Here is a 24,899-nt window from a genome sequence, read left to right as displayed (position 1 = left end):
AAATCATACAGCATGCATGTATTTATGTTTGGTTTTTCTTCCAGTGTTTTAGAGATTCATGCATTTTGTCATGTGTATTAGTGATTTGTTCCTTCTAATTGCTGAGAAGTTGCCTTTTGTTTAAATATCCCAATTTATCTATTTGTTTGTTTATGTATATCTGCATTATTTCTAGTTTGAAGCTATTGTGAACAAAGCTACAGAGCATACTTGTGTGTAATGGATGTTTGTGTTCATAGGCTTTCATTTATTTTCTCATTTTTATTAGTATATATTCATTGTACAATGGGGATTCATTGTCCCATTTCCCAATAACCTTACATTGTACATTGATTAGATCACACCTACCATCTCCCCCTGCAACTCCTTCCCACCCCACTTACAACAATTACAAGAGGTTTCATCATTATATTTCATATGAAGCCTATCACCCATATTCCTTCACCTTCATCTCCTCTATTCACAACCTCCACCACACACCAGTACTCCCACACTGTACCTATTCTATAGTCCTGTCTTTCATTTTTAATTCTAAAGTCATTGTTCAAAGGGGTTTCTCAATATATCCCAGATGTGAATACACTTAACTTTGGTCAGCTCAACCCCCTCTGTTACTCTTGAAATTGTTGGTTCATATGCTAAGTGTATGTTTAACTTTACAACAAAATTTCAAGATGTTTTCCATAGTGCTTGTATCATTTTACAGTCAGGATGGATAAGAGCTTCAGTGCTTTTATGTCCTCACCAAGACTTGATATTATCAGTCTTTTTAATTTTGGTAGCATCTCACTGTGTTTTAACTTTCATTTAGATGATAACAATGTGGAAGATATTTGCAAAATGTGCTTATTTGTTCATAGAGTTTCTTTTGTGTTCATTTTGATGTGGGCTGTTAGAGTTGTGTGGTAAGAATTCTTTATATACACTAGATGTCAATTATTTGCCAGATATATGTACACAAATGTTTTCTTTCATTTGTGGCTTGATTTTTCACTTATTCTTAGTGACAATTTTAATTTTGATGAAGCCTGACAGGGTTCAATTGCTTCTCCCCGACCTCAAATAATACCTTGAACCCTTTATCCCCAGGCTCTCGGAAAATGGGTCTTTAGAAATAGGGCCTTTATAGAGAAAATCAAGTTAAAATGAGGTCACTAGTGTCCTTCTCTAAAAAGGGGAAGTTTGCTTAAGTTGATTCAAGAAAGAGTAGGAAATACTCTGGAGTTAGTAGGTATAGGTAAGAACTTTATCAATGAAACCCCAGCAGCACAGCAAACTAAGAGATAGCATAGATAAATGGGACCTCATAAAACTAAAAAGCTTCTGCTCATCAAAAGAAATGGTCTCTAAACTGAAGAGAACACCCACAGAGTGGGAGAAAATATTTGCCAACTATACATCAGACAAAGGACTGATAACCAGAATATATAGGGAACTTAAAAAACTAAATTCTCCCAAAACTAATGAACCAATAAAGAAATGGGCATGTGAACTAAACAGAACTTTCTCAAAAGAAGAAATTCAAATGGCCAGAAAACACATGAAAAAATGCTCACCATCTCTAGCAATAAAGGAAATGCAAATTAAAACCACATTAAGATTCCACCTCACCCCTGGGGATATACCCAAAAGACTGTTACTCCAGAGGCACCTGCACATCCATGTTTATTGCGGCACTATTCACAATAGCCAAGTTATGGAAACAGCCAAGATGCCCCACCACTGACGAATGGATTAAGAAAATGTGGTATCTATACAAAATGGAATTTTATGCAGCCATGAAGAAGAACGAAATGTTATCATTCGCTGGTAAATGGATGGAATTGGAGAACATCATTCTGAGTGAGGTTAGCCTGGCCCAAAAGACCAAAAATCGTATGTTCTCCCTCATATGTGGACATTAGATCAAGGGCAAACACAACAAGGGGATTGGACTATGAGCACATGATAAAAGCGAGAGCATACAAGGGAGGGGTGAGGATAGGTAAGACACCTAAAAAACTAGGTAGCATTTGTTGCCCTCAATGCAGAGAAACTAAAGCAGATACCTTAAAGCAACTGAGGCCAATAGGAAAAGGGGACCAGGAACTAGAGAAAAGGTTAGATCAAAAAGAATTAACCTAGAAGGTAACACCCATGCACAGGAAATCAATGTGAGTCAATGCCCTGTATAGCTATCCTTATCTCAACCAGCAAAAACCCTTGTTCCTTCCTATTATTGCTTATACTCTCTCTACAACAAAATTAGAAATAAGGGCAAAATAGTTTCTGCTGGGTATTGGGGGGGGAGACGGAGGTGGCGGAGTGGGTGGTAAGGGAGGGGGTGGGAGCAGGGGGGAAAAATGAACCAAGCCTTGTATGCACATATGAATAATAAAAGAAAAATGAAAAAAAAAATAAAAAATAAAAAATGAAACTGAAGCTAGAGAAAAAAAAAATAAAAAGGGGAAGTTTGAACACAAGCACAAACAGGAAGAATGCCATGTAAAGATGAAGGCAGAGATCAGTGTGACTTGTACAAATCAAGAAATGCCAAAGACTGCCAACAAAGCACCAGAAGCCAGAAAGAAGGCATAGAAAAGGTTTGCCCTCAAAACTTTGTTAGGGCTTTTTGTATCCTAGTAGGTCTTTACTTCGTCAAGGTTACTAAAAGTTATTTCTGTGCTTTCTTTTAGATCTGAATTGTTTTTACATTAAATGCAGGAACACATGAGTTTCATGTTTGGATTGTCTAATGCCTTAGGGAGTACTTATTTCTTGAATAATTTCCAGAATTAATCATAGTTTCTAGTAACCGTGTAAATGTATCATTTGACTCTGTTCCCATCTCTTCAAGTTCAACTTGGAACAAGTTCTACTTCTAAGAGGATAAGGTGAAAGTCCTTTTGGTCCTCTTTCTGCTAAGTTGGAGTTGATCATAACTGATGTTTTAATACCAGCTGTTGAGTGCCAAGCAAAGTCATGGCCAAGCTTATTATCCTACTTCTTTTGTCCTACTTCCACTCAAGGTATAGGGCAAACAACTGTGGCTCTGAGTAAATGTTCTGAAAATGCTAAAGCAAGGTCTTTTTCTCCTGCTTGTGCAACAATGCCAAAATCCCCAATGGCATTGTGTTTCCCCAGTGCCGTACTGCAAGAAAGACAAACCCACTCCACATGAGAAATGAATATATTCACTGAAAGTTATTCTTATAACTTTCTTGTGCTCCTGTGTGCTTACTAGTTTGGAAAAGAAAAGCTTTCTAAGGTCATAGAAAGGACTGAGAAAGTAATTCTGTTGATTTCCTCTATAAATGCTTCTTTTGGAATAAAATACTCAGCAACTCATGCATACTGCTTGTTAGATTTTCATTACTGCATTTTTCACACACACAGTTTTCTGACTCCTGAAGTTCTGTTTCTGCAAAAGCCAAGCCTCTAACGTACTCACTCTGAGAGCTTTATACAGGTGAACACCTTACCTTTGACTGACAGGTGTCTCCATGTCACAGTTGGCTCTGGTCTGCCAATCGCAAGACACAGCAGGGTCACACTGCTTCCCTCATTCACAGTAATGTCTGAGGAGATGTTCATGATCTGGGGAGGAACTGTAAAGAAACAGAAAAGAGATGACATAGCTGAGAATGGTTCTGTGTACTTCAAAGGAGGCGTTGACCTGTTAGTATGTGTACCAAATGTTTTATGATGAGCATTATTCTCAACAATCAATTTCTAGTTGCTTGACTTGCCAAGGTTATGGCCTCAGGCAGCATTTACTGTGCAGCCCTGATAGGAAAGCTGTACGTTATGTCACACTGGAGTAGGAGGCAGGTGTGTGTGGTAGGGGGACACAGAGAACTGAAGACAGGACATTACTGTTTGTTGACTGAGTGGCAAAATCAAGAAGAAAGCACAGAGGCTTCCATTCCTCTCCATCTTTATGCTTATCCCTTTTGGTGAGCATAGGACTCATGAGGAGTCCTCAGTCACGGGCCATTTCCAATGTCTCACTCAAAAAGCCAAAAATACTGGGCTAATTACCATTTCCTGAGCATTCCAGACCTTTTCAAATGCTTTGAACTATCACACACAGCTACTTCATCCTGGAATTCTTTTCTTCTCATTTCCTAAATTGAAAATTTCTACCCATCCCTTAAAACACATTCTTTGAAATTCAGCAAAACTCTCTGACTTCCTTAATTACAGTTAGTTGCTCTTCTCCTGGATCCAAGAAGCAAGCATGAAAGACCCTGTTGCTACTGTCACCATAATGTCAAGAGACTCCTTGAGCTACGATGAGGAGTTGTACCCTGACAAATACATTGTGAGTTCAATACACCCTAACTACAGAATGCACTTAGTACATCTAAACTGCTGATGTCACAGCTTAGAAATACAGCGCACCGTGCGTATCACTGCTCTCACTCTGCGATCGTGGAGCTCCCTGGGAGCTGAGGTTCACTGCCACTGTCCACTATCCTGAGAGAGTTTTACGCTACACAGTGCTAGACTGGAGAAAGATCCAAAATCAAAATTAACTCAAAGTACAGCTTCTACTGATAAAGAAGCACTTTTACATCATTATAAAATTTTTAAATTTTATAGAACTGTAAGTTGGGCACTGTCTGTGCTATGAACTTTATTTTTACTGGCATGGTATCCTGGTGGTTAAGAGCAGGGCTCTTGACTCAGGTGGATCAAGGTTTGAATCTTAACTCCTCACCTGCTGTGCGAATTGAAACAGTAATCTGCCTTCACCTGTTTGATCTTTGTGCTCTTGCTTGTGAACTGCAGATTATGGTAGTCGCTAAACTCACCATGGTATGAGGTTTAAATAATAGCTAGCAGAGTGCCTCATGTAAACTAAGCACTCAATAATAGCTAGATGCTAAAACCATGGTGATGGTGATGCTTATTACGGTGACAATTATTTTCCTTTCATGGGCCAAGACATATGTATGTATCTTTAGCACTACAGAGCCTAACATGATCCCAGGTCTTCCTACCTACCTAGTCCTACCTTCACTCCTTTGTTTTCTATTGTGCTGGGAGTACATTGTGAAATTTACAAAGGTTCTTACAATGTATCAAATATATCATAGTTGAATTCACTGCCTCCATCATTCTCCTTTCTCTCCCTCCCCCCATTCTTGGAATAGTTCCAATAGGTCTTATTTTTCAATTTACATATATGTGTATATAGTATTTACACCTTTCTATCCTTTCCTCACATTCTCCCCCTCCCAATGGTACCAGCCCCCTAGACAGGACCTGTTCTGCCCTCTTGTTCTCAGATTTGTTTAAAAAAATAACATTTTTGTTTGTTTAAGATAGCTATACAGGGAGTATCCTTGTGACATTTCCATGTATATATGTATTATAACCTGAACTGGTTCATCTCCTCTACTTTTCTCCTTTCTATCTTAGTTCCTTTCTTATGGTGATTTCAACAGATTTAAACATTCTATATTTATTCTTGTATAGAAAAGTACATCAACCATATTCACCTTTTTTTACTTCATTCTTTTACCCTCCTCTCATATGTGACCTCCCCTTAGTGTGACCTGTTTTTCATAATATTTCTTGTATTTGTATTAGGTCTATCTTCCACATATGAGAGAAAACATGTGGCCTTTGGCTTTCTAAGTTCAACTCAAAGCTCAATACAGGAAAATACCTAAATTCCTTCACAAATCAATGTTCTGGTTGTGCTTTTCATCAGTTTTCATATGGATAACTACAACAGATTCCCACATGAAACCCTCCACATGGTCTCTGCATTTTTTGTCCCTCCAATCTACCCCTTGCACATAGTCACGGTGGTCTTCTGAGGCAAAAATCCAATCAAACTTTTCTCCTACTCACTCTTTTAGCTCACCTTGGCCTTCCAGTGCAACACACAAACTTTTCTGCATGGCAAAAGCCCTCCACAGTCCAACTCAGGCCCACAGGCAAGCTTTGTCTCCAGACACAGTTCCCACCCACAGCCCCCTGCATAGCAGGTCAGGAACACAGATTCTTCCATAGCTCCCATAGCTTTGCTTTGCCGCCTCCTCTATCCCCTTCCCTTACAGGTATGACTAGTTTTCAAAGGGTATTCAAATGTAACCTTCCCTCTATGGTCCTTCCTTACCTGTCCCCACATCCTGGAATCATCCCTCCCGCTGCATCCCATTCAAATCAGTCTCGGAAAGAAGAATGAATATACTGCATTATAGCATACACTTTGTGCCTGTCACTTTCCCTCGACAGCAAAGAGCTTGAGGATAATGGCGAATCACATGCATCTCTACTTGCTCAGTGTCTGACTCAGCGGCTGGTAAGAGTACATGCATAATTCCTCTTTGAAAGGAAGGTCCAAAGAACAGATGGAACAGAATTCCAAAATCTAAGTGACGAAGTAAAGCTTTGAATGGAAGACTTCACACACCTACTCCTTTATTTCCAGTTTTCTTTCAGATCTTTAAAATAAAAGGAAAGATAGAAGACCAGGAGGCTCCAAGCTACAGTTATGCAAATTTGTTTGTATGACCACTTTAATTATGACATTAATTATCAAACAGGTAGGATGTTAATAGATTCTAAACCACCCTGAGTTGGTGACAAAGGAAAATTATGGCTGTTGCTGAATTCACACGACTGTGCAGCCTGAAGTTTTATGCACCTAAGACCTTCCAGATAAGTCTTTTCAAGGAGAAGCCGTAAGTAAGTAACGAGCAGAACATTCGAGCTCTTAGGGGAATCTACATTAGCAAATAAATAAAAATTGCCTAGTTTATAAATCTGTCATATTTTGGATTATTTCTGCATTAGGAATTGCCCTGAAATTTCAGTGCACATATTTTACTGAAATACACACTGGGACATATAGTGCACATTCTAACTGTGCTGCATTCTCTTGAGAAAACGGTTCTACTTGTTTTTCAGTATTTTCTAGCTTGTTAAAAAAGAGTTCTGCACTTAGAAATATCAATACATTTTTTTCACTCTACAAAGCAACAACTTTGGTGCAACTTCCAATATTCTCAAAATAATGTCTGCTTTAGCTAGAAGGGCTGAGCCAACTGAAGTTCTCTTTATGTGGACAACAGAGTCTGCCTGGAAAAGGGAGGAAGGTTTGGTACATTGTCACCATAATGCTTTGGGTTTGAACTCCCAGCACAGCACCTGCCACAGAGCCATTGTATCTTTCACTGCAGTCTTTCCTTGGAGATGGGTGGAGTGTTACTTGCAATACTCCATTGATATTTAGCATAAACTCATATTCCAGGGGCTGGGTCAATGTCATCCATTAGGAAAGAGGCTTCTGAAGTGGATCACCATAGGAAGCCAGATGTCCCCACTAAGCCAGGCAGTGCTAGCTGTCATTCTCTACAACTGAGCAGTGTTCTGTCATTCTCCCAAATGATCTCAAAGGGTCCTGACAGATTATAAAATAACTAGAATACATTTCCTCACTATTAAAAATAAAGAAACTGGGGCATAGGGAGAATTAAGTAATTTATCTAAACTTATAGATTTAGTGCAGGCAGTAGTGCCTTTTTTCATCTCTTATCAACTCCCCAAATGCAGTGTTTACATCCATAAGCCTTTGCATAGTGGGTTCCCTCTACTTTGATGTCTTCCCAGAGTATTGCCCCTCCCAGCACTTACCAAGGGGGGAAAAAGCCATCCGATTCGAGTTTGCTTCCCCAGCTCACCACAAACAATTGACAACCTGGACCCTTCTCTACCATTCTTGTTTTTTCCAGAGCCATGCATGTTGCTTGCCAAGTGAGGTATTCAATACTTCTAATTTAATTTTAAATCTGAATTGTACTTGGCAATTGTACTTGCATGTATGATAACTTTTGGGGGAAATATAATTACTTGGTAATGACTTTAAATGCTTCTCCATATTTTGGCAGGAAATCTTTGTTCAATACAAACAAGTATCTGTGGCAAATGAGCTTATATATTATGCTAGTGATTATAAATATACAAATTAAAACAAAGAATTGAATAACAATCTTACTCAAAATGACTAGATTACTAAAAAAAATGGTGGGACCCATGAAGTCTAACTTAAGAACTACAAATAGTACAGTGTTTTCAAATCACATCTGCAGGTGCTAATGACCCTCCCCTGAGGGTGGAGCAAGTGTCTGATGTCTTTTCACTGGTGGTGGTAAGTTACCACGGGACATTTGCAGATGTTGTGCAGGCTGCTCAGTGCATAACTACAGTAACTTTGAAATGTGGTCATTTTAGATAGATGTTAGATAGATATAAGTTCCTAACATTTGTATATGTGTGGGCAGACAATATTGAATAGACTGTAATCAAATATCTTGAGGAAGGGAAAGATTTCCAAAGGTGTCTTACCATGGGATAGGTACATATTCTCTTTTTACCTGCAGCATTGCCACCTGCTTAGAAACACCCTGGATGTGCTCAGTAATCTGGCCTTTCCAGATTACTTCAACCCTACTGCCATGACTTAGTTGGGGAGCTCATCTTCACTTGCTTGGAATATTGCGAAAGTCTCATCATTTTCTACCACTTTGTAATGCAAATCTCAAACATTCACCAGTTACCTGGAAACACCTTGCTTCTGCCCAAATCCTTCAACACCTTCCCCTCACTAAGCACCAACAAGACAGTGCAAACCTCACAGCAGGATTTAGAAGAACATTTGCAGCCTGGTCCCAGCCTAATTGTCATCCTTTCTCTAATGTGTGCCTCTGGGGCGCACCCCAGTCTTGTTTCTGTGCCTTTGTGTGCGTGTGGGCACACACACACACACACACACACACACACACACACACACACACATGCACACACTACTCTTTCCACATGGAAAATATGTCCCCACTTCTGTGCCCTATAAACCACCCATCTGTCAATGCTTATCTGGGGTAGGAACTGCCTTATGATGCCTTAGTTGTCTCTCCTCTCTTCCTAAGGCATTCTTGTTTATGCCTTTATCATACCATTTATCTTTGCAACTGAGCTATTTCATGGACAGGGTCTTTTATATTTATCCTTGTATTCCTATTATTCAACACAATGTCTGACATGTACTAACATCCATTTTCCCCTAAATGTAATGTATAGGTGCAAAGGTTCTAAATTGAGTGTCTTATGACATGTCAAGTGTTTCCCATGTAAGAGATGTGACATTTGCCCTTTCCTCTCCCTGAAATACTCAACACCGTACTCTTCACGTGTACAATTTTTCCTCCCAGACTCAGCTTTAATGTTCCTTCCTCAAAGAATTCTTTGCTAATGACTGAGTCTCATCTAACTCAAGTGTTCTTGTAACAATCGCTCCTTAACCTCTTCATCTCCCTCTATAATCCTACACAGTTTTGTGCTTTTGTATCCATTGGTGTGACTTTTTTGTTTGTTTCTCTGGACCACTAAACTATAGACTTTATAAGCCACTCTAGTCTCAGTACTTAGAACTATGCTTGACACATAAAAAACAGTATCAGGTAACATATTTTATAAATATGTGTCATAATAGTATTGTATATAATATAATTAAACTGTATATATTTAGAAGTTTATAATATAAATAATTAATATAAGCAATATAATGACATATATAATAATGTATTATAGTAATTTATAATAATATATACTATATTATTAATATATGTTAAATATAATATGTGGGCCCGGAGTGGAGGTACATGCCTATCATCCCAATTATTTGGGAGACAGAGATCAGGGAGATCACAATATAAAGCCAGCCTGGGCAAAAAGTTAGGGAGACACCATCTCTACAAATAAATGGGTGTGAATGGCAAGCACCTGTAATCCTAGCTATGCAGGAGGCATAGGGAGAAGGATCAAAGTCTGAGGCTGATCCTAGGCAATAACGGAAGACCCTATCTGAACCCTAACTAGAATTAAAAAAAAAGGCTGGGGGTGTGGCTCAAGCAGTACAGTACAGCATTTGCCTAGCAAGTTTGAGACCCTCAGTTTCAAATCCCAGTACCACCCAAAAAAGAAAATGTATAACGCAGAGAAACTAAAGCAGATACCTTAAAAGCAACTGAGGCCAATAGGAAAAGGGGAACAGGTACTAGAGAAAAGGTTAGATCAAAAAGAATTAACCTAGAAGGTAACACCCACGCACAGGAAATCAATGTGAGTCAACTCCCTGTATAGCTATCCTTATCTCAACCAGCAAAAACCCTTGTTCCTTCCTATTATTGCTTATACTCTCTCTACAACAAAATTAGAAATAAGGGCAAAATAGTTTCTGCTGGGTATTGAGGGGGGGGAGAGGGAGGGGACAGAGTGGGTGGTAAGGGAGGGGGTGGGGGCGGGGGGAGAAATGAACCAAGCCTTGTATGCACATATGAATAATAAAAGAAAAAGGAAAAAAAAAAGAAATAAAAAAAAAGAATCCAATAACTTTAATAATATATTGTGTAAATAATATAATATTTATCATATGTTACAAATAATATTATATATTAAAATTTACATAGTATCTATTATAGCATGTATTACATGTTTATATGTATGTTCATATATAAATATTACTATATGTAAAATTTCATTGCATACATACATACTGCCCATTATCATTACAGTAAATATTTAATAAAACATTGCTAGTGTCTTCCTCCTAAGCTCTGCTTTGGAGCTTTTAAGCCAGTTCACAAGGAAGTCCTCACTCCCGTGTGTGAAGAAATCACTATGTCTTCCTCTTCTGCTTGCTCTCAGGGGTATCTGTGTTAGGAGGTGCATGGACCAGGCCTTGACTCCATTCCACCTGGACAGAAGCACTCGAGTCATCTCAGGTGAGGGGACAAATCTGCAGGGGCAGGCGGACTGTAGAAGTGACTGTGCCAGTGTCCTTGATGTAACAGCAGCAACTTTCACACACATAATGGGTTTGCTTTGCTATCTCATTTTTATCCCAGTAACAGCTGTAAGGCTAACAAGGCAAGAAATGTGAAGTGTGTAAGTGTGAATGAGGCAGAAGGTGGGATTCAGTCTTGGGACAGCACTAGCTGTGCTCACTACTGCATGGGTATCACCCAAGTTCCCTGGCTTCCCCTCCCTTCCTGTATAAAATGAGGCTCCTGAGGCCTGAAAATGGATGACTGCCTTGTGTGTGGCAAAGAATAGGAGCTTAGTGATGGCTGGCTCCGGTTCTAGCCATTGTTTTAGTGATGTCCTTTCTCTACCACTAGGAATGCCCAGCCAGCAAAATCTCTGGGGTAATGAGTTGTCTTCAATTGCGGATTACCAGATCTGGATTGGAACAGGAAGTTACTGTTTAAAAGTCTCCCAGGTGAGTTTGATGTGTAGCCAAAATGAGGAACGCCCGTCACACCCCAGCATCGAGCCTTTATTTTGTCCTGAGTCTTCCCAGTCACTGGGTCCTCTGGCTCTGTTCTCCCCTCAGAAGGCCCAATGCCAGCTGTCTACAAGAGATGGGGGCTATGTCCTGCTCCACAGGGCTCCTGTCACAGAGGACATCCCACTGTGCCCTGACTCTGTCCACTCAGTTTGGGTCTTCAGTGTTTTATTTAAGACTACATGGTCCAGTTTGAAAATAAAATGTCTCTTGATTTAGAGTCACAGAGGTTAAAGTTTGAAAATCATTTCTTCCCAACTATTTTTGCTGTGATTTTTTTAAAAAAGTCACACTTTTGAGCCATTAAGTTTCAGCCTCCTGGACTGTGAAATGGGTGTAGGAATATCTGCCTCACAGGGAGGTGGAGATTAGATTAGAGATAATGGTTTCAAAGTGCTTTAAATAGCTATTATTACTGTTTTCACTTTAATGTTATTATACTCAGGGAATAACAAAATATTAAGAGACTTTGTGAAGGCTAATAGATATATGAAACGCTTTTCATTACAGTTTTAAACACTCAAGGCTAATTTACAAAAATAATACAGTAAATGCTTTTAAGGATCCAATGTTTAATTCTTGTGGGTTTACCTTTCTGCATTTTAATAGGATAGCTTATATTCTAAACCAGAGGCAAGAATAAATTGGGATTTGTGGTATTTAGGATAGGCTATCTTGTACAATATTTTGCACAATGGACAAAAAAATAAAAAACAAAGAGCACAACATGAAGTGTAAGCAGAGATGAGTTCTAGCCTCCTTCCTTCCCTAGCTGGGTGCTCTCTTAACCACTAGGCCTGTCTGGCTAGAGTAGTATGTGTACGTGTGTGTCTTTTGTGTGTCTGTGCTACTATTGCTCATTTGCTTTGTTTAGTTTCAGAATGAAAGCACTGGATTATGAATAATCCAGTCTCTTCTAGTCTAAAACTCCAAAATTGATGACTCTTAGCAACATTACAAGCCCTGCCTATTAGTGGTCTACTGTGGGAGTGAGGTGTTAATATTGCCAGGAGCTGCAACAAAATAGTCCTACTGAATATATGCATTGTTTTCTTTAATCCTAGCCACTTTCAGAGGAAAGGATCATTCCTACAATCAATATAAGAATAGGCCTATACATTAAGGGAACAGAAATGAAAATCGAGAAATAGATGCATACATTTATGTTCAATTCATTTTCAACAAGGTGTAGAGACAATTTAATGAGAAAAGAATAGTTTCCAAAAAAAAAAAAAAACAGAACAGCACTGGAACAACTTGACATCCACATACAAAAGAATGCATTTGACACCAACTTTATACCACACAAAAATAAAATGGATCAAAACCCTAAGTTTAAGAGTAAAAATTGAGATGAAAATATGGGCGGGATCTTTGTGAGCTTTGACTAGGCAATGCTTTCTTAGATGTGACATGAGAAGCACAGACAACAAAATAGATGCACTGGACTTCATCTGATTTAAGAAGATCCAAAAAGTAGCCAGTATTCACATGAAAAGACTTTCACCATCATTCTTTGCCAGGAAAATACAAATGAAAACCATAACGAGTTACTATTTTATACTTACTGGGATGATTGTAATAAAAAAGACAGACAATAACAACCTTTCAAGCTAGTGGAAAAGCTCGAACACTCATATGCTTCTGACCAGGATGTAAGATATGTCACAGACTTGAAGACAAGTTTCTTCAAAAACTTAGAGCTGCCATATGACCCAGAAATTCCAATCCCAGATATATAACCCTCCAAATGAAAACATATCTTCAAGACAACTTGTTCATAAATTTTAATATCAACATTTATAACAGACAGAATGCTAAACCATATGTATGGATAAACAAGATTTAGTACATCCACAGTGGAATAATATATAGCCGTGGAAAGGCGGATGGTTTGATATGTGCTAGAACATGGATGAACCTTGAAATCTTTTTGTTTAAAGAAAAGCTTGCCAGAAAGGAATAGATATTGCAAGATTTCAGACAGAAAGTGCAGTGGCTATGTTTTCTGTCTGAAAGATACCAGTGGATAGGGAAAGGACAAATTGGAAGTGACCACTAATGGGGTAGATTTTTATTGTTGTTAGAGTGATAAAAATATTCTAAAATTAGAAAGTGGTGATTATTGGACAATGTTGGGAATATACTAAAACCCCTGACTTGCATACTTTATAAGTATGGATTTTGTAGTCTGTGATTCGTATCAGCATAAAGTCAAACCAAAAATTATCAGTCATGGCCCCTCAGCTCTTGAGAGGTGGAACCAGCAGTTCTCACTCCTCAGGACAGATGGCAACTCCACAATTGTGCATTCTCAGAAAATACCCTTTGCATTCATGGATAGTTCTTTGCATAATGCTGAACCTGGGTCTGTACTTTGGATCCACCCCCCCCCCCACTCAAAGACCTGAGTGTTGTGAGCTTGGTGTCCAGGTGGTGCTATGGGGGAAGTTGGAACCTCTAAGAGGCGAGGCCTATGGTAGTTGAATAACTTCCATTGGGTGGGCACCCAAAGCGGATTGTGGAACTCTCCATTTTCCTCTTTCTTTTTGTTTCCCCTTTGTGAGTGAGCAGTTTTGCTCTTCCCTATTCTCTCACTACAATGTGCTACTTCATCATAGGCCCAAAAGCAATAGGACCAATTGATCATGGACTGGAACCTTTAAGACCTGAGAGAAAAATAAAACTTTTTTCTCTATAAGTTATGTATCTTAAGTATTTTTGTTACAGTGATGGAAAGCTGACCATCAGGTCTGCTTAACTTTCCATCCCATAACTTGCTATGTTGGTCAGCTTTCTGTTGCTGTGACAAAACACCTGAGATAAACAACTTAAAAGGAGCAAATACTAACAAGTGCTCACAGTTTCAGAGATTTCAGTCCACAGTCACTTGGCTTGGTTGTTTGGGGCCTGTGGTGGCACAGAACATCATGGTGGTAGGACTGTGTGGCAGAGGAAATCTGTTCCCCTCATGGTGGCATGGTATAAAACAAGAGAGAGGGTCCCCAAATTCCCTGCTAAGACATATCCCAATGACTGAACCATCTCTTACTAGACCTCCTCTCCTACTGCCTCCCAATAACACCATCAACTGGTACCAAGCCTTCAAAACATGAACATTTGGGGACACTTAATATCTAAACTATAACACTTGTCCACCTCTGCCCTTTTTCTTTTCAATAAAACTCACACCCTGGCCATGTCAGCCTGCTCAGTGATGTTCTAAACACTCCCCGCACATTTGTTTTCCCAGACCTCTGTGTATGCTGTTCCCTCTGCTCATGTGCCCTCTTCGCTACTCACCCCCTGGACAATTCCTAGTCATTCTTGAAAACTGATATTAGGTAGAAAGCCCAGTCTCTCTTAGTTCTCCCCACTCTTGAAATGACTGAAAGTCTGTGTTCCATGGTCACTTATGGATAATAACTTGCTACATTCATTCTGAAACACTTATTTAGTGCCTACGATGTGCTAGGCATTATCTTGAGGGCAGAATAGTAAACATATATGCTCCCTCATGTAAATTAAGGAGGATCACAGACACCAGTCAATGTGTGATCACCAACCTGGGTGTGCTATGAAGTGGTAGAAGGCTCCATGACAGCCCATAATGGGGAATAATTTGTTCTGGGAGGAACTGAGCAGAATGATCAGCCTGTGCAAAGGCTCTGCAGAGACAGGGAGCCTACTCTACTTGGATGATTGTGGCTGAAATGAAAAGAATGAAATCCTACATGTTAAAGCTGCAAGGTCAGGTAGACCCAAAAATGGCAGACTCATGGAAAAGACACTAGATTTTAAAGTTGGAGTATAAAGCAAGTAGAGGGGCATTAAAATATTTGAAGCTGGTGATGATGACAATGATGACAGTGGTGATAGTAGTGCTGGTAATGTCAGTGATGGTGGTGATAGTGATGATGGTGGTCTTGGTGGTAACAATGGTGATGGTAGTGATAATGCTCATAACAGTGATGGCAATAATTATGGTTGATAGTGGTGGTAATGATGATAATGACAATAAGAGATGTGGGCAGGACAGATTTCTACTGGAAATAGGCTATTCCTGGCTATATGATATTCTGAAATTGAGCAAGTAAAAATGAAACTGGCTAGCAGGTTGTCCAGCCATGAGACGGTGGCAGCTTGGACAAACACAGCAGCAGAAGTGGGCAGAGTTTTAAGAGACATTTGGGAATAAAACTTGGAGGTTGGTAGGATGTCTGTTAAGTGTAAAAAGACCTCTCACACTGTTCTCTTGCCTTCTGTGTCCCTCTCCAACACTAGGCTGGGAATCCTCAGAAACAAGGACAATTATATGTTCATCTCAGTATCCTGAGATCCTGAGTACCTTTCAAAACAATGCCTGGAGTCTACTAGGTGCTTAATCAGTGTGTACTGAGTATAACAAGTAGAACAAACACATTTTTGCAGGATCAGTGGGATTTCCACCATATTGGCGCGAGGTCTAATTGCATGAGGTCACATCCTAATGCCTGGAAACAGAATCATACCCATGTTATTTGTTTTATAGACTCTGACTGTGAATTCAGACTCCATGTCCTGGTATGATACAGTTTTATTTTATACTGGAGAAGATTAGTCCTGCTCTATTCTGATCACATTTGTTTTTCTTTTTAGGCTCTACTTTGATGAGAAGAATGATAGAGGAAGAGAACAAGTGATTATGAATTACAAACACATGAATACATGCTGGGGGCTGGGTGACATCACAATTCACTCTCGCTCCAATGAGTTCATTTGTAATGGTTGTCTCCACCATGTCTCTTACAAAGTTATTTATAGACTTAGACACACATTTCCTATTTTTAATTTGCACAATTCAACCAACTGACCATGATCACAGGAACTGCGTGCGGTAAGAGTCAAGCTCAACACACTCTGCTCTTCTAGGGTATGGCAGCGCCCTCCCTCTGGGAGGCTCCTTCTGTTTTGTCATCCTCTGACTGTCCAGCTAACCTTGAAAGTTCTGACCACGCATGTATTTAGGATCACAGGGCTTAATTTACATCACAGAATTTTCAAGTCAAAAATAAACCATAGGGATCACCCAGCTCTACACTCTACCTCTTGTTTTGAAGGTAAGGAAGCACTTTGTTTCCAGTGCCAGTTCTGTCAAGTCTTTGTTGTGAGGTGGCCGCTGAGACCTGCAATGTCTGCTAACCCAAGCCTCTCTGTCACATCAGGGACACTCAGCATTTCAGGTCTCCAAGACCTCTACTCTTCCCTTCCTTCCTCTTTCCAAATGACTATTGTAGATATCTTGCATTAACACAATCTGAGCTCCATCTCCCTTCATTTACAGTATGACCTTGATCAAGTTCCTTAACCTCTTTAATCTCTGTTTCTCAAACTGCAAGCTAGTGACCATATGTAATTCAGAGGGTCATTGGAGGAAGGAAGGGTAAATGAACATGAAAGGGTTTTACCATAGTGACTTGCACATAGTAAATGTCAATATGATGACTCTTTACTCCTGGATATATTTTATCCACCAGCAATTCACATTTGTTGAGAAGTTCCTAAGTGTCAGGAGGCAAGCACCGAAAGAGCTTGCCACGGATCACTTACTCAACCTCATGGAAACTCTCTGAAGCACCTTCAGTACTTTATGTTTTAAGGGTAAGGACACAGTGTCATAGTCTGATGGAGTTGAATCTGAGATGTATACACAATTCTGGCTGACTGCAGAACCTCTTCCAGGACACAGCTCTCCACGTGAGCCAAGTCTGCCTGGCTCCTAAGGCCAAACTCTTCTGCCCAGCTAGCTGGCTTCTAGTATGGACACAGCGTGCTGGGTCCCAGGGAACTCCTGCAGGATTTGGAGGAGTCACTCTCACGTCAGTTATCTGCACTGCAGGTAATATCAGCAGCACCTGCCTCACTGAGTAGGTGGTAAAACCAAAGACAGTAATGCAGAAGATGTCCCAACATCTTCTCATTCTCTGCGTCTAGTTCCTAGACTCTTAATTTTGCTCTCCTAGGGTCACAGATGAGCAATGTAAATGAGAAGTTGAAGGGATAGGTTAGGCAGTTTTCCACTACTGTAACAAAATATCTGAGACAATCAATGTACAAAGAGGAAAGGTTTATTTTGGTTTATGATTTCAATCCATGATCAGTTAGCCCTGTTGTTTTTGGGCTTGTGGAGGGGCAACATGATGTATTTTGGGAGCAGATGGTAGAAGCAAAAAGAAAGAGTGAGCAGAAGTGCTAGCATCCCAGTATTTCCCTCAAGGGCACACCCTTAGTGGCTCAAGATCTCCCCTTAGTCCCTACTTCTTAAAGTTCCACCACCTCCTTACTGTACCATGAGCTGGGGACCAAGCCCTCACGACATGGACCTTTGGGGACACTTATCCAAACTGAGCAAGGGACACTTCTACGTCAGTACTCATCAGCCCCTGCTCTCCAGCTTCTTACCAGGAGTCCCTGAAGCCACCCATTTTCAGCTTTGGCCCTCCCATATTTTAACCCTTTTGTGGCCGGTGAATGCAGTAGTGGAAGGGTACCTGGATTGAGCATTAAGCCTCTGCCTGCAGGTGCTTTCTGATATGACTTCTATGTCCCTCTTCTCCCCCATCTCAAATCTTTGCATGGAAATGGGCTTGTTCCATGACACTCCTCAGTTTCTTCCCCATCTAGTACCTGGCCTCCATCCAGGTCTGAGCACACTTTTTGGATACCATGTCAACAGAGTGCTGGATCACTCAACCTCTCTAAGCCTCCCTGATTTGCTCCATGATATAGTTTGGTAGCTGGTGACTGTGGAAGTATTGACCAGCTCCTGCCTGCTCTGCACCTCACACAGTACATCTCAGAACCTTCCAAAGGTAAGTGGGCTGAGGGCCTTGCTGAGCTCTTCTCACCTGAGTAGCAACCTTAGAGCTTAAGTGGTGCCTCAACTGTGCTGGCTGCACCTTGGAATGTACTCTGATGTTGACTGTCCATCAAGAACCAGAGCCATTCTTCCCAATAATGTCTCTGTTTCCTATTGGTCACTCCCATTTCTCGCACCTGCTCTGTGCTGACCAGATCATTGTGTCTTACCCCAGCATTTAAGTTATAGCCATTGTGTGCCCAGGTCTGAGATAGAACTGATGAAAGGAATTTCTTTTTTTAAATTTTTATTAGGATATATTCATTATACAAGGTGGGATTCATAATGAAAGGAATATCTTGAGGTCACACATAGAAACTCTTCATTTGGAGAGATAGTTGGTACTTGGAAACTATAAGTAATGGGTACCTCTGCCCATATTCTTGTCAAAGACTCTATACTACTATGGCAATAAAGGATAGGACCAGAAGCTCAGGTCTTATTCATCCACTAAGTCACCATATGAAAACACTCTAAATTGGTAAGGATCCATAATACAGTTATAGTATTTCCACTAAAGAAAATACAGCTACATGTTGAGTTCTCAGGGATTCTAATTGAGTGAGTTTTTACTACATTTGTAGAGTGGGGATTGGATGTGGCAGTCACAGTATGTGATTCATATTGTGTAGAAGATAGAGCACATAAGCTTTCTATAGGCCATGTTTAACCTTTTATACCCAGTCACCAGCTTTCTTCAGTAAAAATTATGCAGGATCCACAGAAGACAGACTGTCTAATGTGGATGAACATGCTTGAATTATGAAGTGTAAGGAAGTCACCACTTTTCCCCTCTCCTAATATATAATAAATATATAATTCTTTTATGGATCTTTCTCCAAAACTTTAAAAACTCCCCCAATTCCAACAAACCTGGAGATCCTGGAAATAAGGATTTTATCCACGTTTTCTTACACTGGGAAAAGGTGTGTGGGGTGGAGCTCTGTGACTGAGTATCACAGATAAAAACATGATAACTGAGTCTCATTACAGCCAAAGACAAGTCTCATATTTTAGCATTTTTATTAAAGCTTTTTAAATTACTGAGTGTCTGGTATATTCAATACCAGCCTAAGTGATTTATATTAGTCTATCCCTAGATACTCCATCTAATAAATAACTCGGCAATCTCCTAGCCCATAAATATCCTTGGCCCCAGCAAAAAGCAATTAAAGAATGAGAGAGAGAGGAGGGAGAGAGAGAGAGAGAGAGAGAGAGAGAGAGAGAGAGAGAGACAGGGAATGGTGTTCCAGCCATCCAGATTGCAGTGTGTCGATATTCTAGGGATTCCAGTGAGTAACTCACACTCTTTACTGAGCAGAGTTTGGGTCTCCTTACCCATATCCTGGCCACACCAGGGAATAATGTTTCCATTCCCTCAAAAAGTCATATACCTATGAATCTAGAGATTGTAACATGCAAAAGATTGTTCCTCATAACAAGTGCTCTATAAAATTTAGACAGTTTAGGGTACAAATATTTTGCAAAACCCTTTTGGAAATAGGTTGTGCCATAAATGATTGAGAGATATTAAATATGAAAGTAGAGGGTTAAAAGTTTATTAGAGAATCCAATGTTACTAGCCCAGAAAGGGTTAATAAGTTTTGATCAGCATGCCAAGTAAATAGCCATTGATTTTTAAGCTCGTGGCATCAAGTTCAATCCTTTCAGATACAAAAGGAGGCCACTGTCCTGGAAAAAGCTCTTCACTGGCTTTCTGAACCTCCAGAAGTATGTGAAAGAGCAAAACCTGGGTCCTCCCTTCCCACTTCTGTAAGTTAGTGTGCCCCACATAGCACAATTGGCTCGCACCCAGGCAGGAGAGGAAAATGTCACACACTAAAATCTCTCCTTGCACTCAGGGAAGCTGATGTGGATGTTTCTGTGAATCAAGAAGGATTACCCTGGGCAGATTCTCCAAATTATAATCCCAAAGAGCCCATGGCATACTCATCCTGAGTTCCAGAATCTTGTAGCTTTTCAATCATCCTAATTTGACTCATCTTCTAATAGTATCTTCAATTGTTTCATCAAACATTGTCTATTTCTCTGTATTTCACTTCCCAGATAATTGTCACATACATATTGTTGGGAAAAGGGAACAGTTGCCTTTTATAATTTCACAGGAGTCTAATAACACACTATGTACATGTCTTGTAGCTGCAGGGTACATCAAAGAGGTGTGCAGATGTTAGGCAGCAGTGATATCACTGTACTTGAACTTGATCATAGGTTGTGAAGTAGGGGAGATTCAGAAAGGAATATTTTCCTTCATTTATTATGAAGAAGAGTAAAGACTCAGCTTCACTTTCATGGCTGGAGTCAGAAGATCTGGGTAATACAGTGTTAGGTTTGTGGAGAAATATTTTATTTTTGCATAAATAGAGAAATATTCTTTCCTTTCCCTATAAATACTCATCACTCACTAGGATTCTTATTTTAAAATTATTTAATTAAATTTTTTGAAAAGTTAATATGGTTGCATGATTCCACCTACTTTAAAAAGTATATACAAATTTTTACTCCTTTTTATGCCACCTCCATTCCTTTATTCTTACCAATTCCTATAATTTGTTTGTATTTTGTTTATCATCCAATGTTTACTTATGCAGAAGGATAAATATACTATAATCACTATCCCTAATACAAAGCACAAAAGGCAGTGGAGTATACATACTGTTGTTTCCATATTTATATGGAAATATGAAATCTGCCCTGTTCTTTTTTCAGAAGTATTTCCTTATGTAAATGTTCTTTATGTAAATGTGTGATAGTTTATCTAACAGATTTCCTATACACAGCAATATGAGTTAACTTCAATTTCAGTTCTTTGCTGTTATACAAGATAAGTGAAACTGTATGTGTGGGAAAGAGTCCTCGAATATGGTCTGGTTCAAAGTGTAAATGATGGTTGTTGCTAGATTTCTTTCCATGAGATTTTTAGCATCTTTCACATTCACTATTAACCTGAGGCAATTTGTCTGACAAAACTTGTAAGTAGCATATATTCATAAATTTTGGAATTTTTTTCAATTTGATAAACTAGAAATGGTATTTCTGCATTGTTTTGATTGCCCATTGCCCATGTGTAAGGATGACCTCTACTACTGTTGTCTATGAACTCTGTTCATTTCCCTTGCCTGGGCTTGTGGGCTTCTCAATGTCTTTTTTATTTTATTTTTTTTTTCTTTTGCAGTACTGGGGCTTGAACTTAGGGCCTTCACCTTGAGCCACTCCACCAACCCTTTTTTTTTGTGATGGGTTTTTTGAGATAGATTCTCCTGAACTATTTGCCCAGGCTGGCTTTGTTTTTTTTTTTTTTTTTTTATTTATTTATTTATTTATTTTTTCATTTTTCTTTTATTATTCATATGTGCATACAAGGCTTGGTTCATTTCTCCCCCCTGCCCCCACCCCCTCCCTTACTACCCACTCCACCCCCTCCCGCTTCCCCCCCTCAATACCCAGCAGAAACTATTTTGCCCTTATCTCTAATTTTGTTGTAGAGAGAGTATAAGCAATAATAGGAAGGAACAAGGGGTTTTGCTGGTTGAGATAAGGATAGTTATACAGGGCATTGACTCACATTGATTTCCTGTGCGTGGGTGTTACCTTCTAGGTTAATTCTTTTTGATCTAACCTTTTCTCTAGTTCCAGGCTGGCTTTGAACCACAATTCTCCTGATCTCTGCCTCCTGAGTAGCTAGGATTATAGGCGTGAGCTACCAGCACCCTGCAGTGTCCTTTTTAGTAAAGAATATTTTTCTTTATCCATTAATTAGTGATTATTTACTGTTTTAGTTAGAGCCCTGCCTCTGGAACTAAAGGGCTGCAATGCTTCCTGGCTCTACCACTCCCTGGCTATGTGACATTGGGCACTTTCTTAACATATTTGTATCTGAAACTGTCATCCATAAAATAAGCACACCATTAGCACCTAAAAGGAAGAATGATTGTGAGGGTTAAATGAGTCTGTGCATATAAAACAGTGAAATCAGTGGGAGTTCCATAGTCAGACATTACTGGCTTCACGCACTGCTCACTGCGAACACTCCCAGGTACTCTGTGCTATGGCATAGATGCACCATGCAGTTAGTCTGTATCTACACTGGGCCAAGGAAAGGCTCTGTGATTCTACCTCTTACCAACAAGGATAGAGAAGGGTCACTCTAAAAGGCTCAAGCTGGTAAAAATAGTCTTTGCAAACAAACACAGCTGTAGTTGGCACTTCTCACAGGCCTGGGTACAAATGCAAAGGTCACTTTAAATATATGTCACCAGAGATGACAAGACACAGCAAGATGACAAAGGAGAACACATGCTTGCACATACTCAGTAGGAGCAGACTGATGAAATGACTGCTTTCTTCTTTGAAGAGTCCAGGAGAAGAAATACTAAATTTAATGGCAAAAATGTGATAATTAAAGGCAGAAAAGAGTGGGTGGGGTGGCAAGTTGATCTTAGCATTTATTGCTTCCCTAACTATTCACCTACAAATCAGCCAACACAAAGAGTGGAATGAACCCAGAGGAAATGTCCTGTAGGCATTTTTTTATGGGCAGGGAGAAGGAGGGCTCCCATGCTGAAGGAGTTAGGAGTAGGAAGGAGAGGGGATGGCTTTGACCATAAATTCTTAGAAATGGCAGAGACAGGGAATCTGGCAAAGTGAACAGCTAGGTTCCAAATTCAGCAGAGAAGGTAATGTGTTATTTCTAGAACAACAATAAAAAAATCTCCTTCCAACTGTAAAGGCCAGGCCTTCATCAGATTTATTCTCCTAGTAAAAAGAAAATATTTTTATTGAAAGGATTTTTGGCTTTTAAAAACTCTGTGAATGGAGAATTTCCCTTTTTAACTTCTATTAATTACACAAAATAGCAGAATTCACTGTGACATTTTCATATATGCATATAACATACTTCCATCATAGTCACCCCACACTGTCCTCTCTTACACACACACGCACCCTTTTCCTCTTCCCTGGTCATGTCTCCTAAGCTTTTTCAAGAGAGTAAGTTAAAATCTCCTGATGAAGAAGGTGGTCTGATTCTATCATTCCAGAAGTGGTACCATGTTTAGTCACTGAGCCTAGAAAGATTCTGCTACTGGAAGAAAGTGTCAAGCAATATGCATTGGATGATTAATTTTCAATGGGTTTTCTTCCTCCTCAGGGTATAAAAATGAGACCTTAGACCAGGAGCCTGCTGTGGCACTTCTCAATGTGATTAATACTCATTATTGCTGGAGACTGTGTGGCTAAAGGACCAGAAGCAGAAACACAGACATCTGGGACGACTCAGAGCAGAGCTGGGCTTGCAAAATGTGTCATGCTCATCCTGGTGGAGACTCAGAATGGTCATTCTGTCCACCTCTTTCCTTGACCAAGATTTATTAACGAGCCAAGCTTGTCATGGGGGTGAGGTGAAGTAGAAGTTGAGGGAGAGGACAGAAGGATCCATGAAGTAAGTTGGTATAAAAAGAGTTATGGAGGGCGGGGCTGGTATGATAGCTCACATCTGTAATCCCAACTACTCAGGAGGTGGAGAGCAGGAGGATTTCGGCTCAAGGCCAGCCTAGGCAAATAATGAGAACCCTTATCAATCAAAGTGGTGTCTTGTTCCTATCATTTAAGCTACATGGGAGGCATAGGTAGAATGATAGTGGTCTTAAACTGACCCTGGGCAAAAATGTGAGACCCTATCTGAAAAATAACTATAGCAAAAAAGGTCTGGGGAGGGCGTGGCTCAAGTGACAAAGTAGTAGAGCATGTGCCTAGCAGGTTTGAGGACCTGAGCTCAAACCCTGATATCACCAAAAAGAAAAAAGTGATGGTGATCAGAGTAGGAGCTAAAGAAAGTACAGAAAAAATGAAAGTGTATATTTTGCAGAATTAGTCCTAACTCAGGTAAAGAATTCCTGTCTATTCCCTTTCCTTTCAGACGCACACAATCTTCTCCAAAACCAAAGGAGAATAGGAACTATGGGGGCTTTGGAGACACATTCAAGGCAGAGGTGTCCTGTCCAACACCAGCTCATTCACATTCACTTGTTCATTTTTCTCTTAAATTCAGTGACATTTAGAAGCTAGATAAGGCAACACACAGTATTAGTAATTATGTATCAAAACCCAGTATTTACTCAAAGGCAACAGAGTAGAGTTAGACAATGAATAAACTCTCCTCTATCCAATTCTCTTAAAATATTAAAAAGTCAAGAGATTGCCGGGTTTGGGGGGTATACCCACTCCCAAAGAACAAAGCAAACTACTTCAGGGCTGAAATCATGTTAAATTAAAGCTATAATCCTTTAGCAGGATGTGCCCTTTATCTTTTTCAGGACACCTCTGCAACATGCCACTTTTCCTCTTTCTTTCATTTTGTCTCTCCTCCAACCCTCCATCTCATAAATGGCTATAATTGAAATATAGGCACATTCTTAAATCTATGTAGATTGTAAACAGAGGGATAATAATAACCTTCTCCATGTCTGTCATACACAATGGGTGAGAACATAAATACAAACTCACCTAATATATATAAACTGTTTCCCAGGGAGAACAAGGTGGAAACTACACTAGTCTATGATATTGGCATCTCTGATACACCCTGCATCAGTCAAAAGAGATGAATCCAGAAGCACCGAGCATGCTCCCGAGACGAGG

General features: G+C 39.8%; 1 protein-coding gene across 7 annotated transcripts in view; it reads right to left on the bottom strand.

Annotated features, from left to right (window-relative positions):
• The window catches only part of Opcml (opioid binding protein/cell adhesion molecule like), a 1,098,377-nt gene that overhangs the window by 96,389 nt on the left and 977,089 nt on the right, over positions 1 to 24,899 (bottom strand). For all 7 annotated transcript variants that reach the window (XM_074066316.1, XM_074066318.1, XM_074066320.1 and 4 more), the window contains one exon: positions 3,462 to 3,587. In XM_074066316.1, the coding sequence (XP_073922417.1) occupies positions 3,462 to 3,587 (126 nt within the window). The remainder of the gene's footprint in view (positions 1 to 3,461; positions 3,588 to 24,899) is intronic.

Source organism: Castor canadensis, chromosome 2 (assembly GCF_047511655.1).
Source record: "Castor canadensis chromosome 2, mCasCan1.hap1v2, whole genome shotgun sequence".
Lineage (NCBI taxonomy): Eukaryota > Metazoa > Chordata > Mammalia > Rodentia > Castoridae > Castor > Castor canadensis.
The sequence above is the reverse complement of the archived record's forward strand: the minus strand, read 5'-3'. Positions and strand labels throughout refer to the sequence as shown.